General features: G+C 29.2%; 3 protein-coding genes across 3 annotated transcripts; 1 reads left to right on the forward strand and 2 right to left on the reverse strand.

Moving 5' to 3' along the window:
- Positions 1-5,762: 5,762 nt before the first annotated feature.
- PmUG01_13034500 (zinc finger protein, putative) lies at positions 5,763-13,133 on the forward strand (the record flags this gene model as incomplete). The annotated part of the gene is made up of 1 exon (XM_029007329.1): positions 5,763-13,133. One exon carries the CDS (start codon positions 5,763-5,765, stop codon positions 13,131-13,133), a length of 7,371 nt encoding a protein of 2,456 aa, XP_028863730.1.
- Positions 13,134-14,131: 998 nt separating this feature from the next.
- On the reverse strand, positions 14,132-14,945 carry PmUG01_13034600 (conserved Plasmodium protein, unknown function; the record flags this gene model as incomplete). The annotated part of the gene is made up of 2 exons (XM_029007330.1): positions 14,132-14,442; positions 14,753-14,945. The coding sequence occupies 2 exons, from the start codon at positions 14,943-14,945 to the stop codon at positions 14,132-14,134; spliced, it is 504 nt and encodes a 167-aa protein (XP_028863731.1).
- Positions 14,946-16,418: 1,473 nt separating this feature from the next.
- On the reverse strand, positions 16,419-19,265 carry PmUG01_13034700 (DEAD/DEAH box helicase, putative; the record flags this gene model as incomplete). The annotated part of the gene is made up of 1 exon (XM_029007331.1): positions 16,419-19,265. One exon carries the CDS (start codon positions 19,263-19,265, stop codon positions 16,419-16,421), a length of 2,847 nt encoding a protein of 948 aa, XP_028863732.1.
- Between the last annotated feature and the right edge of the window lie 74 nt (positions 19,266-19,339).

Here is a 19,339-nt window from a genome sequence, read left to right on the forward strand (position 1 = left end):
GCTATGTATATGTATAAATATAAATACGCACCGTAAAGCCATTTTCTTTAGGATACGCAAAAAGGCTGCATTATTGACTCAATTTTAAGAAATGTAAAATATTACTCACCATTTTATTTTACATAGAAAAAAAAATAATAAAAAAATTTTAATTACGTTTATTTAAAAAACAATAAAATATTTTCAAAAATTGAAAAAATAAAAGAAAAATATACATGTAATATTATATTAGTTTGGGACTTGTATGTAAGAACATTTAAATGCTTAAAAAGTAGGGTGCACATTTTTTTTTTTTTTATGAACAGTTCATGCAAAATTATGTAGTCGTACATATATGTTTACAACCACTTATACACACATATATATAAATTGATGTACAAATATAAAAATAACATCATATTATTCGGTAAGCCTAACTTTTGTAAAAAGAACAAGACACATATGAATCTGCAAGAAGAAAAAAAAAAAAAAAAAAAAAAACATCGATTTTTGAAAGGGAAAATGGTATAAAAATCAGTACAATTTTTAAATATATTAACATGCAATAAATTTTTTCTTAAGAATAAAACCTGTATATTGATATTTTCACCCTTTTTTTTTTTTTTTTTTTTTTAAATTATGAACAGCCAAAATTTTGGGGTGTGAACAAGTGAGCTCACAAGTTACTAAAATGAAATACAGGAAAAAAAATGAAAAAAAAAAAAATATATATATACATGTACATATATATATATATGTATATGTATATATACGTCTATATTCGTTGTATACCTTATTTACGCGCACACAGATATATACTCTACAATATTTATTATAATTTTGTATGTTTGACATCTTACAGTAAGAAGGTAACAAAACATTTTGTGAAAAAGAAAAAATTAAAATAGTTTCTAAACTGTGTAGAAGTTAAAGAAGTAATTATTCCGCTTGTCTGTGTAAAGTATTAGTTTTTTTTTTCGCATTTTAAGAGTTATTAAGTCTTACCAAAAAAGAAAAAAAATGTGCTAAGTTATATATTCTTATAATATTGCCTCATATTATTAACAGCAAATAAAAAAAAAAAAAAAAAAAAAAAAAAAAAGGCTACCGTGGTAATTACCTGCATAATAATACATATATACATTTATATTTTCGTAAGACATATTTAATTTACAGTGTGTAAGAAGGATAAGATGGCATACTATTCTTAAGGTGTGTGAAATATATAGGGATGATAATGTTTGTAATTCTTAGTAATCATATATATATATATATATATATATATATATATATATATACATATACATAAAAGCACGAAGAATAATGGGTATTGTTTTGTCCCATTTATGAAACATATATAGTGTATTTGTATTTCTTTCTATTTTGTAAACATGTATATATACTTATACATGTTTATTCGTTTTATCATGTTTGCCGTTCTTTTTTATTTAAGTACTTAAATGTATGTTAACTTACATATTGAGGTGTTTTCACTTAATATTTTTTTTTTTTTTTTTTTTTTATTCCGAGCATTTAGACATATCTTATATTGTAACGTATTTAACTAGCAAGTAAGATGGTGAATACGAAATGAAGGGACAAGATGAAGTATTTATTTTGTTTCATTTGTTTTATTTTATTTTACTTCATTTTGACGTTGATTTTTAAATAAATTTCTATAATATATATTTCTTAAACGTACATATGTATAACTAACATGTAATAATCTGCCGTGCCTGACTATTCACGTATATGTTGAACTATGTGTAAAACAAAGCATGTACTTTATTAGAGAACTTTCTTTTATCATATTTTCTGTAAATTTTTAAAGTAATTCCTTTTATATCAGTTTTTAATTCACGTGGGCGTACATATAAGCGTACATATAAGCGTACACACGTGCATACATATGTACCTACTTACGTACCTACTTACGTACACATGTATGTACGTGCGTGTTAACTTTTTAAGTTGAGCTAGATAGACACAGGAACATTTGAAAAATTATGAACAATATACTTTCCTTTTTGGAGCTGTATATATATATATGGAAATATGCTTTATTTTTGTTTTTTGAATTTCTTAAATAATTATTTTTTTTTTATGAATTTGTTAGCATTTATCAATTCGCTAATTTTACTCTACCAACAAATACATATATTTGAGACCATATTACATTTTTAATAATATGCATCGTCCTTATGTATTTGATTTTTTTTACGAGCGCTTAAAAAATTCATATGCATAACGTAATATTTTTAAGAAACGAAAAATTTGGAATATTTATCATAAACATATATTCGTTATTAAATTTTTTGCGTTTTCGCAGTGTCATATTTGCATATATGTATTTACATATACATGCATATATACATGCATATATATACATGCATATATATACATGCATATATACATGCACATACACATGCATACATATACATGCATATATATACATGCATATGCATACATATTTATACACATTTATACACGTTTATGCTTATATACACTTAAGTAGAATAAAATATGTTTTATTTAATAAAAGATACACACATAATTTTTGATGCCTAGTGCATTTGCCTGTACATATGCAGGTAGAGTTTTAAAATTATAATTTTTCAATCATTTTGACAAAAAATTTTTTGATGTTCTTTTATTTCGTTTTCCTTTATTTGGCGTTATTCTAACGCTACTATGTTACTGCTACATTGCTACTACATTTGATGTTTTTTTATGTAAGTTGTTTCATTTGGACTGCATATTTTCTATATTATTATTTTTCCTTTTAGAGGAAATAACATCGTTTGAGCATTTATTTATTAAATTTTTATTCTTTCACATATTATGTATCAATTTTTTTTTTTTTTTTTTTTTTTTACTATTTAATGTGTTAAATTTATATCTTTTAAATTTTATTAATTAGTGATCAATTAATTTGATATACTGGAATTGTGAATGTATATCCTTATTTTATTTGACTCAACACATTATTGAAATGTTGCATAATACGATGTTGTGGTATTTCGATGTTGCAATATTATGACATGGCAATAGTTTACATTTAACTTTGCAATAAAATAACATTGTAGTATTATAAAGTTATGACATGTTAATAAAAAAAAAAAAAAAAAAAAACACACAAAATATGAGTGCCACTGGAATATATATATATATATATATATATATATATTTACATATCTATATATACACCATTATGTTATATATGCACAAGGATGTTAAAAAGATTATATTATAAATTTTTATTATATTTTATAAAAACATGCAAAAATGATTATAAATTTTTGTTAATTTTATTGATTTTTAAATGGGTTTTATTAAGCATTTATGTTCATGTCTGTGCTTATTTTTACTACATAATTATCATAGGTACAATAAAATCAAAAAAAAAAAAAAAAAAAAAAAAAGAATTATGAACACATAACATGTGATACTATTTTCAATGTTATATGGAACAAGTTTTGGACTATTTCTTTTTTTTTTTTTTTAAATATATATATTATATATATGTATACGTATATGTACCTGTATATGTATATGTACCTGTATATGTATATGTACCTGTATACGTATATGTACCTGTATACGTATATGTACATGTATACATATATGCAAATGTAGAAATTAATTTTTTATTAATACTTTTTTATGAACATACTTATATTTTTTTAATTCTTTACTCAATTGGTACATAAATATGTATGTATACATATGCCCTGGTTTATATATATATATATATAAATATATGTGTACATATGCTCATACGTATATGTGTATTTTTATATGGGCATACAATAGCTTAAATCTTACAGGATGCACATAAATATATATACATAAACATCCATCTATACATCCACCCATGCATGAATACAATGTGTACATAATACATACTCACAAACATTTAGGTATTTTTTAAAAAATAAAAAAACTATAAAAGCCCATTTGCATATTTTATAAATTTTATTATTGATAATAAAACAGATCAGGAGAAGTAAAATTAATTTAAAAAAAAAAAATAAATAAAATAATAATAATAATAATAAGTAATGAATAATGAATAATGAATAATGAATAATGAATAATGAATAATGAATAATGAATAGTGAATAGTGAATAGTGAATAGTGAATAGTGAATAGTGAATAGTGAATAGTGAATAGTAAATAGTGCATAGTGAATGATAAAAAATTATAGGAAATACATTACAAGGAGAATGCGCATTTATGTATAAGCACTAATTTTTTTTTTTTAAAGGTTTTACGTAAAAGATAGAAAAAAGAACAAACAAATATAATTAATATTTAATGCAATATTCTATGTATATTTCCAAAAAAAAAAAAAAACATAAAAACTATGTACGTGATTTAATTTTATGAGATACATATTTTTATTTTATGCAATTGTATGTTAAACATGTTATGAATCAATTTGACACAGATTAATTTTTGCAACATCAATTTTAAATGTCGCATTTGTTAAGTGTACATATTATTTTTACACATATTGCATACATATCGTATTTATATAAATACAAACATACGTACATATTATGTACATATATGTATATATATGTACATGTTACACATAGTTATACAATGGGTAAATGTGCACACGTGAGAACACACACGTCTATATATATATATATATGTATACATATTTATTTATATTTATATATACTTACATATTTTATATACGGCTGCCCCTTTTGCATTATCTGAGTTTTTTTTTTTTTTCATTTTATATGAGAATATTCTTACTTTATTGTACATAATTACAAAAAGAAAAAAAAAATGGTCTAGCCAAAAAGCGACAGAAAAGTAGTCATATATATTCCAGTTTTTACTCCTTTTTAACGTTTATTATTGTTTTGATTGTATTTCAAAAGAAATTTATTAATTCGTAAATTTATTAATTTTTCTATCTTTTTTTTCTTTTTTTGCTTTTTTTTTTTTATTTAAACATTTTTTAATCAATAGTTTACATAATGTTTATTTATCCTAATTTTTTTTTCATGTTTTATTGACGCACATCCTTGTGTTCATAGAGTTAGGGGTACAATATACAACACTAAAATACGTACGTGTAATATGTTTGCATGCACTCATGTACGCGTACGCATCTATACAGTTACGCACAGCATTCCTTATTCCCCAGCATTATTAAGTAGATCTTCTTAATATAAAATTCGCATTTTTTTTTTTTTTATCTTTTTTTTTTTTTTTTTTTTTTTTTTATTCTTCACTGTATAGTACTACTTTTAAATAACGTTTTCGAGCTTTCTACATTTTTCTAATTTGTGATATTAGCTCAATTTGGTAGATTAATTCTGATTTTTCTTTTTTTTTTTTCTTTCATCCTTTATACTATCCCATTACTGCTGTTATATTTTCTTTTTTTTTTTGCCGTTAAAAAATTAGTTTTTTAATTTTTAAAGCTTCACCTTATTTTTACAAAAATATATCGCTTCAATTTGGTCCAATTTTGCTTTAACTTTTGACAGCCATCTGTGAATGTGAGTGTATGCATATGCTTGTCTGTACATATACATTTGCGCACACAAGCATGGGTATATAATAAAAAAAAAAAAATATATATATATATATATATATATTAATACACATATGCACACATGTAAATACATATGCATACATCCATATATACATACGTACACATATACATTACTACAAAACGAATTTTCAAAAAAAAGTATAAAATAGATGCTTTCACAAAATTTAGAAATACCACTAAATTATTGCACCAAGTTAAAAAATGAACGAAGAATATATAAACGCAATATTAAAATTTAGGAGGAGTTACGATGAGGAGGTGGTACATAGTAACAGTGTGAAAGGGAAAGACGCTATAAACATTAATATTTACAAAAATGGAGAAAATAATTTTATAAACGTAAACAACAAGGAGGCAAGTGAGGAAATAGATGGGAGGATAAACGAAGGAACGGACGGGGGGATAAATGAAGAAACGGATGGGGGGATAAATGAAGAAACGGATGGGGGGATAAATGAAGAAACGGATGGGGGGATAAACATAGGAACAGACGGGGAGATAAACATAGGAGCAGACGGGGAGATAAACATAGGAGTAGATAGGGGGATAAATAAGGGTGATATTAGGAAGTGGTATATACGCGAATTAACATGTTTAGAGGTGGAAAAGAGGGATGCCACCATTGAAATCAATAACAATGGTAAAAATTACGACAAATACAGTAGCAGCAATGCAAATGCAAATGGAAATGATACTAATAATAATGAAAACAGCAAAAATAATAGTAGTTCCAATACTGGTTATAACCCTAGTTATAACCCTAGTTATAACCCTAGTTATAATCCTAGTTATAATCCTAGTTATAATCCTAGTTATAATCCCAGTTATAATCCTAGTTATAATCCCAGTTATAATCCCAGTTATAATCCTAGTTATAATCCTGACTTCAATACTGGCTGCCGTGATGGCCGGAATAACGAGCTCAGTACATGCGAAGGGCAGAACACAAAAGAGATTGATCATTTCCTCAACGAAGGAGAATTAAAAAATTATTTTTTCCATAATAGTTTAAGGAAAAACACTAAAAGATTGGATAACGTCAATTTATATTCAACATTCTGTACGAATAGAAAAAATGAACTTAGAAAAACATCAATTTGTAAATATTGGTTAAAGGGTATATGTGCAAATATAGTATGTAATTTTGCTCATGGGGAACATGAACTAAAATATACATATGGTGTTTACAAGACTACTATATGCAAACATTGGAAGAGGAACGGAGTATGCTCGAGTGGAGTTCACTGTAGACATGCACATGGGGAAAATGAACTTCAACCCAAAAATTTACCTGTACATTTATTAAAAAAAAAAATTAATTTAAAAAATAAATATAATATGGAAAATGTGTTTCTTAACTACAACGATGTTCACAAAGTGGGGTTTGATATAAACAATTTGAGCAGTGATGGGGATGGGAGTAGTCTAATCAGAGGTGGAAGTGGGAGCAGCCTAGTCGGGGATGGTACTAGGGGAAGCCTAATCGGAGGTGGAAGTGGGAACAGCCTAGTCGGAGGTGGAAGTGGGAACAGCCTAATCGGAGGTGGAAGTGGGAACAGCCTAATCGGAGGTGGAAGTGGGAACAGCCTAATCGGAGGTGGAAGTGGGAACAGCCTAATCGGAGGTGGAAGTGGGAACAGCCTAGTCGAAGATGGCACGAGAAGTAACCTATGTTCCATTATCAGACATGATAATCCCGCTGATACTAACAGTACATGCAGTATAGAAAATAAAAGAGTAAGTATTCCCACAAATAAGGAAATTACAAAGGTGCCTTTAAATTTAAGTTTATATAAAAACGGGGAGGATCATACCATTAGTTCTAATTTATCAAAAAAAAAAATTTGGAATTCTAAAATTTTTAAAGAAAAACAAGACGATAACTACCAAGTTGAACACAAATTATCAAAATTGTTCTTAACCAATGCTAGCCAAAATATTAGTTATATCATAAATAAGATACAGAATATTCGTACCACAGAAAATGGCAATAGTACCAATGATAATAGTAGTGGTAATAATAGGAACGGGGTAATTGGCACCCTGGAGATAGGAGCACCGCCTGGTTACGGCGGTCCGATGGACAGCACAAATGAAATTAGCGGAATGAACGAAATTAGCGGAATGAACGAAATTAGCGAAATGAACGAAATTAGCGAAATGAACGAAATTAGCGGAATAAATAAAATTAACGCAATGGAAGCCAAGTTAACGAAGAAAGGATTTGAAATTAACAAGACTGATTTCCGTAATAGCAACGGGAACTGCCAAGTAACATGTACAGATAAATTTATAAATGCAGAACGAAGTAGTAGTACCGTTGACGATGGTAGCGCACCGGACGGTAGTGGGAACACCATCATGAATTCCAACGTGAATTGCAGTGCTAAGGTTCTTGTCAGTGTGAATGTCAATGATAATGTACTTTCCAGTTTGGATGCCAGCGTGAATACAAGTGCGAATGCTATTGCGAATGCTAATGCGAATGCTAATGCGAATGCTATTGCGAATGCTAATGCGAATGCTATTGCGAATGCTAATGCGAATGCTAATGCGAATGCTATTGTGAATGCTATTGCGAATGCTAATGCGAATGCTAATGCGAATGCTAATGCGAATGCTAGTACGAATGCCAGTGATAATAGCCCTGACGGAGGTGTGCTTAGTAGTAGAGACAGGCACTACCAGAACGAAAATAATTATAACAGACATATATTCAATAATAGCATTAATAGTATTAATATTGATAAAAGCAATAACATCAGCAAAAGCAGTAAAAGCAGTAGTAACATAATTGGAATTGCCCATAACAGCAGCTTTAGCGCAGTTGATGGGAAAAATAGAGGTAGAGCCATCCCTAGTGCAAGTAACCACAACACACACTATGTAAATTACAATGACGATATTGTATATGATCAGAATAAAAATCTTTTCATTAGCACTCTTGACAACTCAAAGGATTTAACTAAAAATGAAATATATAATAAGAAATTATATTCAATGTACATGCATACATTACATAAATTATCAGAAAATGTAAAATATACAAATAATGAAGAAAGCTTTTCTAACATGTCTAAAAATATTAACATGAACAGCATGAACAAATTAAAAGAAAGCATTATAAATGTGGACAATGAAAAGAATAAAATTATGGTTCTCAGTGATGACCACATAAGACTTAACACACATATGGGTATTGATACTACTCGTAATAATTATGATATATCTAAAAAATACGATGATAATATGAACACAGATGAATATATCTTGAAGCAGTATGAATTAGAACCAAAACAGATGGAGTTAAAGTTGATGTTAAAAAATATGGATTCCATGTTGTTTAGTGAAGAATGTAATAGCAGTGAAGCAAATGTATGCAACAGTAACACAACGGAAAAGGACTTCCCCAGTAACTATGCCGCGAGGGCTGGAGATGGTGGTGCTTCTACTACAAACACTGCTAACATCGCGTCTAACACCGCTTCTAATACCGCGTCTAACACCGCTTCTAATACCGCTTCTAATACCGCTTCTAATACCGCTTCTAATACCGCTTCTAATACCGCTTCTAATACCGCTTCTAATACCGCTTCTAATACCGCTTCTAATACCGCTTCTAATACCTATTCTAATACCTATTATAATACCCATTCTAATACCCATTCTAATACCCATTCTAATACCTATTCTAATACCTATTATAATACCCATTCTAATACCCATTCTAATACCCATTCTAATACCCATTCTAATACCCATTCTAATATCCATTCTAATATCCATTCTAACACCAATTCGAATATTGCTGCAAATTACACACATTTGAACGCCGACGATGCTGGGGGCACTGATGAACAAAATAGTGGTTTGCACAGCAGAGATAACACAAATGATGCTGAAAATAAAAGTAGAACGAAATACCTTAACGCGTTTATAAATTTTAACTGTAAGTCGAACCAGTGCAAATGTGAAAGCCTCAGTAATGAAAGAAACATTACATACATAAACAAAAATAATAGTAGCTGTAGTAGTGAGAGCAATAACGATAATCATAGGGATAGTAATAATAATAATATGGCTTATGAAACGTATAGCAATATTAAAAACATGCACATGGTCAGCACAACGAACAACAACGTGGGTAAAGATTATTCACTGGATTGTTTACGGAGTAGTATTGCGAACAGTTATGCAAAGAATGGTACACATATTTATAGAAATAGTTTAACGTCTCAAAAGTTCAAGAAAAATACAATTGAAGAAGAAGAAGAAGAACAAGAAGAACAAGAAGAGAACGTAGTTTATTATGACAATAGTGGCACATACAGTAAACAAGGAAGTAATTTAATATTTGGAAATGACGGCTCAAATAATTACATGAACAGTTCAGATTTCTTAAGAAGCCAAAGTAGTAGTCCATATTTAAGGGGATGTAATAATAGGCACAATAATATATACAATAATAGGTATCATAATAGATACAATAATAGATACACTAATATACATAATAATATATACAATAATATATACAATAATATATACAATAATATATATAATAACAGATATAATAATAGATATAATAATAGATATAATAATGTAAAATTGATGCATAACTTGACAGTGAATGATTGCATAGTACACCCTCTTCGAGTAAGGGAACATGTGTGGAATGGCATTGACGGGCGGGAGGAATCAAACTATAAGAACGAAGAAGGTGGTCAGGAAGCAAGATATAAATATGTAGGAGATGGTAATGAATCAAACTGTAATAACATATACGATGCTGACAAATCAAGCTATAAGAATGCAAACGATGCTGATATTCCAGAAGATGATAAGAATTATTTTTTCCCGAATTGTAGAAAAGTCTTTAAATGTTTACATGAGAAAGATGTAAATTATATGAACAATGGTAAGGAAACAGATATTATAAATACAAGCAAAGATGAGCACAACATTCCTTTTAACGAAATGAGGCTACAAAAGGATGTTTTAAAAAAAGAGGATAAGTTTTACCTGTACAAGTCAGAAGAAAACGAAGGGAATATTGTACCTAAAAAAGGAGAGAGAAATAATGTGTTGTATCACCCAAGTGACAAAGGTAACATAAATAAAATAAATGTCAGAAATGATAGTAGGAAGATATTGGATAACTACAATTGGGTCAAATTGGCAAGGGAAGAGGAGTTATGTAGTAGCAAGAATTGCATATCAGACGATAGTAATAAAACAGGAATGAATTGTTTCCATGATGGGATGGCTAGCTATGGTAGTTATAACAAGCATGACAACTGCAGTTATAGTTATATGTTGAACAGTATTACAAATATAAACAGCAAAAAGAAGAAGGACAATGAGAAAGAGAACGAGTTTCCAAGTAATATAGAACAAAGTAATTCTTTGGAAAATTTGCTAGGTGATAAAAGGGAGGTAATAAATTACCTGAACAAGAATTATAAAAACTTTGTTAACATAAAAAACAAAAGCTACGAATTGTATGAACAGAATAATTTAGATAAAGAAAAAGATTTAAGAAATTACGAAATAGGTGAAGAGTCCAAGACACATTTTATACATAACTGGAAACACACAGATAAAGAAAGAAAGGAAATATATAATATGAAAAGGAAAAAAGAAAATCAAAATGAGCATATGGTACACATGCAAATATTTCCAATTAGTAGTTTTTTCCCTGTTCGTAAAGGGAATGAGTCGCTTAACACAGGACAAATCAGTAATCACAGTACCCCCCCAACGAATAGCAGTAGTAATGGTAGTAATAATAGTTTCAGTGGTAGATTTAGTAATGATTATATTTTAAACGATATGCGGTTAGAAGGAAGTGGGGGAAAAGACAAATTGTTATCCCATGGTCATAATGATGTTTTTAAAATGAACAGCCAAAATTTTATTCCATCGTTAGAAAGAAATAAAAAAAATAATATATACGATGAACTGTTCATCCCTTATGAGAAGAAGGTAATTAATAAACTCATTAACAGTGCTATGGGACGTAGTGGAGATAACTGCACAGATATCTGTCATGGTAGAATGAACATCGCAAAAGATGCCAACAATGGCAGCAGTGCTAGTATTGCCTACGATACCAGTATTCCAAGTAATTCCATACACAGTAGTATAAGACTGCCTGAGCACAATGCAGTAACAAGTAATAATGACAATGACTGCACTACTTGTTACGGAGGATGCACTAGCTGCAGAAGTGACAACAGCTGTAGAGGCAATCATCTTAGTTGCCTTAACTGTACATGTAATAATGATGAAAATGATATCATAAAATATTTCCATTTTAAAAATTATAAAAATAATATATGCACAACATGTAATGTTAGTAATAAAGAGGATGCAGTAACATACACAGATGAAGTTATTGATATCACTAGTAAGAAAACAAATTTTCCTTTTGAAGAATCAATTAGAAGTAGTTTTTTCACTAACGACTACATATATGACTTACTTCAAAGCTCCACTAGTAATCTAGGGACTGATAAAAGTAAATGTTGTGTGTGTGGGGATAACAATGAGCAAGTTACCAGGGAAACCTTAAATGTAATAAGCCCTTACCTGAACAGTGCAGTGCCTCCGGGGGAAGAGGTGGATGAAATGGAAGATGTGGAAACAAAAGATGAGGAAACAAAAGATGAGGAAGCAAAAGATGAGGAAGCAAAAGATGAGGAAGCAAAAGATGAGGAAGCAAAAGATGAGGAAGCAAAAGATGAGGAAGCAAAAGATGAGGAAGCAGATTACTTAGCAGTATATAGCACAAAATGCGCGCATACGGGAGGTAAAGAGTCAAAAAAATCATCAACCAAGTTGATTAATCTAAATAATTTACTAGGTAAGAATACAAATGAGCAAAAATGGGAGCATCAGCAAAAACAAAATGAAGCAGAGGAGAAAAGAGGACAAAAAAATGAAAGAGTTGAGGACAAGGAAAATATAAAAAAAGATGATAAGGATAAAAATACAAATCGTATGCTTCTCCTCTTAAATTGTGTGGAGGTGCCACACAGAAGGGACAACATTAACAATGAGAACAGTGGAAACAGTGGAAACAGTGGAAACAGTGGAAACAGTGGAAACAGTGGAAACAGTGGAAACAGTGGAAACAGTGGAAACAGTGGAAACAGTGAGAACAATGAGAACAGTGGGAACAATGAGAACAGTGAGAATAGTGGGAACAATGAGAACAGTGAGAATAGTGGGAACAATGAGAACAATGAGAACGATAACGATGCTCGAGAAAAGGGGAGTTTTAATATGCTAGCTAATAACTCAACAAAACTAATTCAGCTCGAACAGGAAACGGAGGGGACTTATTATGACTGTAACAATACCGAGGAGGTAGAGATGGGTGAAGAGGGCAGTAAAGGTAGCACAAGTGGTAGGGGAAGTAGAAATGGTAATACCCGAAACGCTGGTGGCATAATGGAGAAAAATAAATTTCAAAAAATGGGCATGTATGAAACACAGAATAACCAAATAATTAATGATAATGATTATAGTAACATGTACATTTCAAGTGCTAAAAGTAAGATGCCCTTTTGAATTGTTCTCTATGTTTTTAACTATTATTATGTAAAACAAAGTTCGGCAGTTATTGAAATATATATGTATTTTAAATTATTTACCCACGTGCAGGTTTGCATGGGGGTATATGTGTATGTGTGGGTGTATATATGTGGGCATGCTTATACACATATATATATATATATATGTATATGTACAAGAGCCCACCCACGAAAAAAATTCCTATTTGATATAATTAGTGACGACTTATAAATTTTGTGAAATATATGATTCCGTAACTACAAGAAATTATGCATACATAATATATTGACTTAAATGTAGTAATAAGAAGGAAAGAAAAAAAAAAAAAAAAAAAAAAAAAAAAAGCGGAAGTTTGTATGATGTTTTATCTTGTGACATTCTGCGTGCAGCATTCTACGAGCAAAGTAAAAACTTTTTGTAGCTCAACGCTTTTTCGTTTGATGTTTTATATCTTATCGTTTTAAATACCTTTTAAGTGTGTAAATTTTTTTTTTTTTTTTTTTTTCTATCATTATTTATTTCATTATTCTTATATTTGCAAGTGTTTATTCAAAGAAAATTTTAATTTCTGTATTATGGAAAAACTTAATATAGTATTGATAAATTAAAAAAAAATATAAAGTAAATTGTGCATGTTACATGCTTGATACAGAATATATACAAATATTTATGTTCGAAATAAATCTTCAACTTTTTAGCATATAATTTGTATGAATTAACCTCTCCCCCACTTCCCTCAAAAAAAAAAAAAAAAAAAAAAAAAAAAGGACCTGATCAGGCAAGGGAGTAATCAAATGAATACACGTGGAAATGCGCAAAAATTAGTAGTTTAATTTCACTAGGAAAAAGGGGCACATATTATTACATTCATATATAGGTATATGGATATGCTTATACATATATACGTACGTAAACGAATACATACAATGACGTCCTACGTGCGCACATATACATATATACATATATATATATATATCGCGTCGTACGAAAAAAACTTAGGACTTGGTTAACATACTTTTTAATTTCTGCAAAATGCTTTGTTTCAAGTTAGGCTGCGTAAAATAGTTAGCGGCATATTCATAGACATCGTCTGGTTTCTCTTTCAATATATCACACAAGAAGATATGTATGATGTATTTTAAAACTTTATTTTTTTTTAAATACATTTCATTTTGCATTATTTTGCGTATTTTAAAATTTTCTACTTGCACTTTTTGCTCCTCGGACAAATCAAATAAAAAGACTTTTTTTTTTTCAAATTTATTCTTATCATGTTCTCTCTCAAATATGATATGTTCACCTTTATCTGTAACAGAATTTTTCATTTCCGTTATTATTATTTTCCAAGTAGATGCATGTTAGATACAAAAATGTTGTAACATGCGCAACGTGAAACAAAAGAATGGGACATGCTTAAGACGTCCGATGGATTTACACATATGCCAATGCATATATGTATATATACACACATATATATATATATATATATATATGTACACCCGTACACACTGATACTGCTACGTTTAACGTGCGTTTTACGAGCTAAAGCTTAAATTTTTTTTTTATCTTTTTTGTCACTTTCGCACGGTTTACTACTAAAGGAGCGCAATTCTTACCATCAGTTGACGAGTTATTCAGATTATTCGTCAAGAAATAGCTAGGTTCAATTTTTTGAAAATCGAGTGAAGAAAATGCTAGATTTCCATTTAAAGAAGTAGGTAAATTAAGAAACTTATCATCCGTCTCATTTTTTAATTTTTCTTCAAAATATATTATAGAATTATTTTCTGACGTATTAAAATTATTCATTTGAAATAAGTTTTTTTTTTTTTTTTTTAAATATTTTTCTTTTTTTTTAAATATTTTTCTTTTTTATGATATTATAAGGTGAAAATTTTAACATGTACATGTGTTCAGGAAAAAAAAAAAAAAAAAATGGTAAAAAGCTTGATGATAATATAAATTAAACAAGGACTTTTTATATATATACACATTTTTTTGTGCTTTCTAATTTGTACAGTTATGATGATCATATTTGTAGTTTTCTAAATGACAATGAAATATGATAAAAATTGGCAGGATCAAAAACACATAACCGTGCTAAAATAACGGCATATAAAAATTCGAGCGTAGATATTCCTGATTTGCACATTTATTTACCGACATACATACATGCGGTCTTGCATATCCCCCCACACATACATGCACGTCCTCATGAGAATCTATATTGTGAGCACGACAGAGATTCGCACTTGTGTGCGGTACAGCCAAATATGCAAAATGGATTAAAAAAAAAAAAAAAAAAAAAATATTATGAACGTTCATAAATAATTATTCGAACTTATTCTTGCATGTTCATAAAATTTTAATAAAATTATTCCACCATTGTATGCATCGATTTTATCATATCACTTCTTAATATTTTTACTCAATTGAAAATTAAGCTTGTCCACTTAGAAGTTATTCGGTGTTCTTAGGACTATATAAATTGATTTAAATACACATTTCGAAAGCTCTTTTTTCTTATGGTTACAAATGGTATAAGGAAATTTTTTAAACATTAATGCCGTTAAATTATTCGAATAAATTAATCTGATAAGTTACTCCCGACAGGTGTAAACTGTTTATTTATGGAATATTAATAAAAATTTAAAACGGAACAAAAGGGAAAAAGCTATAAGTAATCTGCGCGCACGCATACGAATAAATAAACATGTATATACGTACATACATACACACACACATATGTATGTACATGTATATATATAAAAGTATTCATGTTATTAGGAAACGGAAAGGATAAAAAAGGCGCCCATTCCGAGGGACAGGAACAAAAACTTAAATGGAGATGGCATAATTTAAAATATTTTTAAAACAAACAATCAATGCGGGTAATTCAAAATGTTCCCACAAAAGGGGGAAAAACGGGGAAAGTAGGTGAGACAAAAAAGATAAGAGACGAGATAAAAGACAAATGACAAAACAAAAAAGGAACAAAGGATAAGAGATAAAAGACAAAAGTGGGAAGTACAGTGTTGCACCATAATTAAGGTGCAGTACATCCTTTAACGAATTTAAGAAATATATAACATAATGAATAAATAGCAAAAGAAATAAATTAAGTGTAAATGCAGCCATTCGTAAATGAGGTCATGCGCGCATGGATATTTTTCAGTAGTGCCGCCTCCGCTATTACAGCCCGACCTGCTCACCCTTTTTCAATAAATAAAAATTGTGCAAACTTATGGCTACATTCGTATGTACCTCCTCTGATTGCTCGCTTCAGTGTTCCTGTTCCTCTTCCTCTTCCTCATTTTCATTTTCATTTTCATTTTCATGTTCATTTGCATGCTCTTTTATTTTTATTTTATTTTTTTTTTTTTTTCGTTGATTTTTCCCCAAATGATGATCGTAATTTAAATTGCTGCCTTGGAAAGAAAGACGATGTCTATTTGTTAAGGGCATTTCACCAGTTTTAAAATAGCAAATAAATTTTTTTAATAAACTTGCCAATATCCACTGATCGAGCTGATCAAAGAAAGAAATCAAAATGTGGATATAAATATAGGTATGGTGTAAAATAGTCTGTAATACTTCTTCAGTTATTTTAAATGTTGAACATATTAAGGATATATTGTTTCCTTTCAAATACAGAAATAACAATATAGACAAATATAATTTATTGTATTTTTTCTGAACAAGGTCATCAGTGAAAAATATATTTTTTTTTCTGTTAAAGGACATATTTTGATTTTTTAAATTTAACATATTTATTATATCGCTATCAAATTTTAAAATTTGAAAAATGATATGTTTGGTATAATTATCTACAAATATTATGGAAAGCAAATTTTTTAAAAATGGTAAATAATAAGTAAATGATGCAATATTCAAATTGTAAGATGAACAAATATAACATAAATGAAAACTATTATTATAAAGATAAATTTTGTCATAATATTTTATTTCATTTAATAATTCTACTCCAAAAGATATTGTGAAATTACTTATACATAAAGACTTACAAAAATTCGTAACTCGAATTTTCTTATTTTCTATTTCTATACACTTATATTTTATTAACTTGTTAACCACATAATGAATATCTTTTTTCTTTCGCTCATAAAATATTAATTCATTTTCTGTGAATTGTTCTAAATTGATATCCCCAAATTCGTCATTAAAAGTTCTTTCATCTTTCTCCTCTTTGAGTTGAACAGACGAACGAATACTACCCTTCGATGCACTCTTTTTATCCACCCCTACATAATTAGAGCAATTAGCTGCACTGTTAGCGGCACTAGTAATGGCAACATTGATCACTCCGTTTCTACCCGTGATACCCCCCTCTCCTTGTTCTGGCTCCCCACTTTTGACTATCTCGATAAAATATAAAGAAAACGAAAACACAGATACAATATCATGAAAAGACATTGGATCATTCAACAAGCAGATAAACTCAATTATGTACTTTTCCAACTGATCGAATGAACTACTACCATTCATGGTGCTTTTTATATGAATAAAATTTTTTTTAAACATATCTAATATATTTTTCTCTTGCTTCTTTTCAACAAAAAGAAAAGAATCTCCCTTATTTAATCTGGCTGCTCGACCTATCATTTGTTTATACTGAGTGACTGTTAAAAAGTTATCAGCAATAAAAGGAGAAGAAATTAAAACTCTGTCTACTCGTAAATTTAGTCCAACAGATAAAGTAGATGTACATGTTAATAAAAACAATGTTTTTTCTTTATATGCTAATTCGAGTAGCTTTTTTATAGAATTACTAATATCGCTATAGTAATAACATATACCATTATGTATATAATAGTTCATTTTATCATATGTGTACTTATCAATGTGATATATCTTATCGTTTAGTTCTCTTCTTTTTATTTTAATCTCTTCTGGGATATTAATGTCATGGTAGGGAAAGCAGCTTAAAAAAAAATTATTTATGATATTAATGTAATACTCGCAATTTTTTTTAGTTGAACAGAATATTAATGTGTTTAGCTTATCTATGCGGCTGTATAGGGCAAAGCAAAGCAGGGAACGAACCAAGTTGTTGTTTGTGGACAGACTTCTTCCTTTCAAAAAATTCGAAATGCTATTTTGTATGTTCGTACTACGTTCACAGCTGCTACCACTTCCAGAGATATCCCCATTCCTTCTGTTACCACCATCCTCGTCGTCTACTTTCCCAAAATCGTATACACTGCACGAGTAGGAAAAGGAACCAACCTCTTTTTCCTTTTTGTAAACATCCCCATTGCATATGTAATGCTCCTTTATTTCTTGTGGTCGATAAGACGAAACGTATATTCTGGCGTTCATCCATTCCCTTAATTTGGACAAATTATCTAATGTACCACTCATAGAAATAATTTTTATTGTGGGTCTTTTTTTATTTAAGTATAAAATTTTAGAAATAATGTTCTCTATATATATACCTCTCCCTCTTTCACTTATAAGATGAAATTCGTCAATTATTACAATGAAACTATGACAACAGTTCTTATCTTTGTGCACGTTTTTATTCACTGTACTAGAGTATTCTTCCCTTATGTTGTCATTACACCTTGTACATACTAATTTTTTCTTATTTAAATAACTATTTAATTTCTCATATGTACATAAAATTATATCTGTATTAGTGAATTCGGTACCTATCTTAATATCTGTACCAATACATATTTTTTTAAAATATGCTATTTTTTCATTTATTAAAGAATTTAAAGGAAACAAAAAAAAAATTTTTTCCGTTTTTTCAATTTGTTCAAAAGCGAAAATTTCTGCTACTAAAGTTTTTCCACCTGAGGTCGGCGCGACGAATAGAAAGTTTTCCCCTTTTTCCCATTGTACTTCTTTTAACTTAATTAAGCATTCATGCTGCCAGGGGTAGAGCTCATTTATGTTTTCCTTTTTGTAGTTGTCCAAAATTTGTTTTTTTAAATAATATTTGTTTAAACTGTAGTCTGCTGTGGGGTTTGTGTAATTTATGGGAGTATTAGCATGCCTTATGGGAGTGTTCGCTGCACTTGTTGGCGGCTTCAAGTCATCTTTTGAAGAATTTCTTTTTGGGTCCAATAAATGCTCAAGTTGTGTTATCCAGTTTACGTTCATTTAGGGTATCCCTGTAAATACGTTTATACCCCTACACACACGTGCTTACACTTGTGCCCATGCGCTCGTACATG

This window comes from Plasmodium malariae (assembly GCF_900090045.1).
Source record: "Plasmodium malariae genome assembly, chromosome: 13".
Lineage (NCBI taxonomy): Eukaryota > Apicomplexa > Aconoidasida > Haemosporida > Plasmodiidae > Plasmodium > Plasmodium malariae.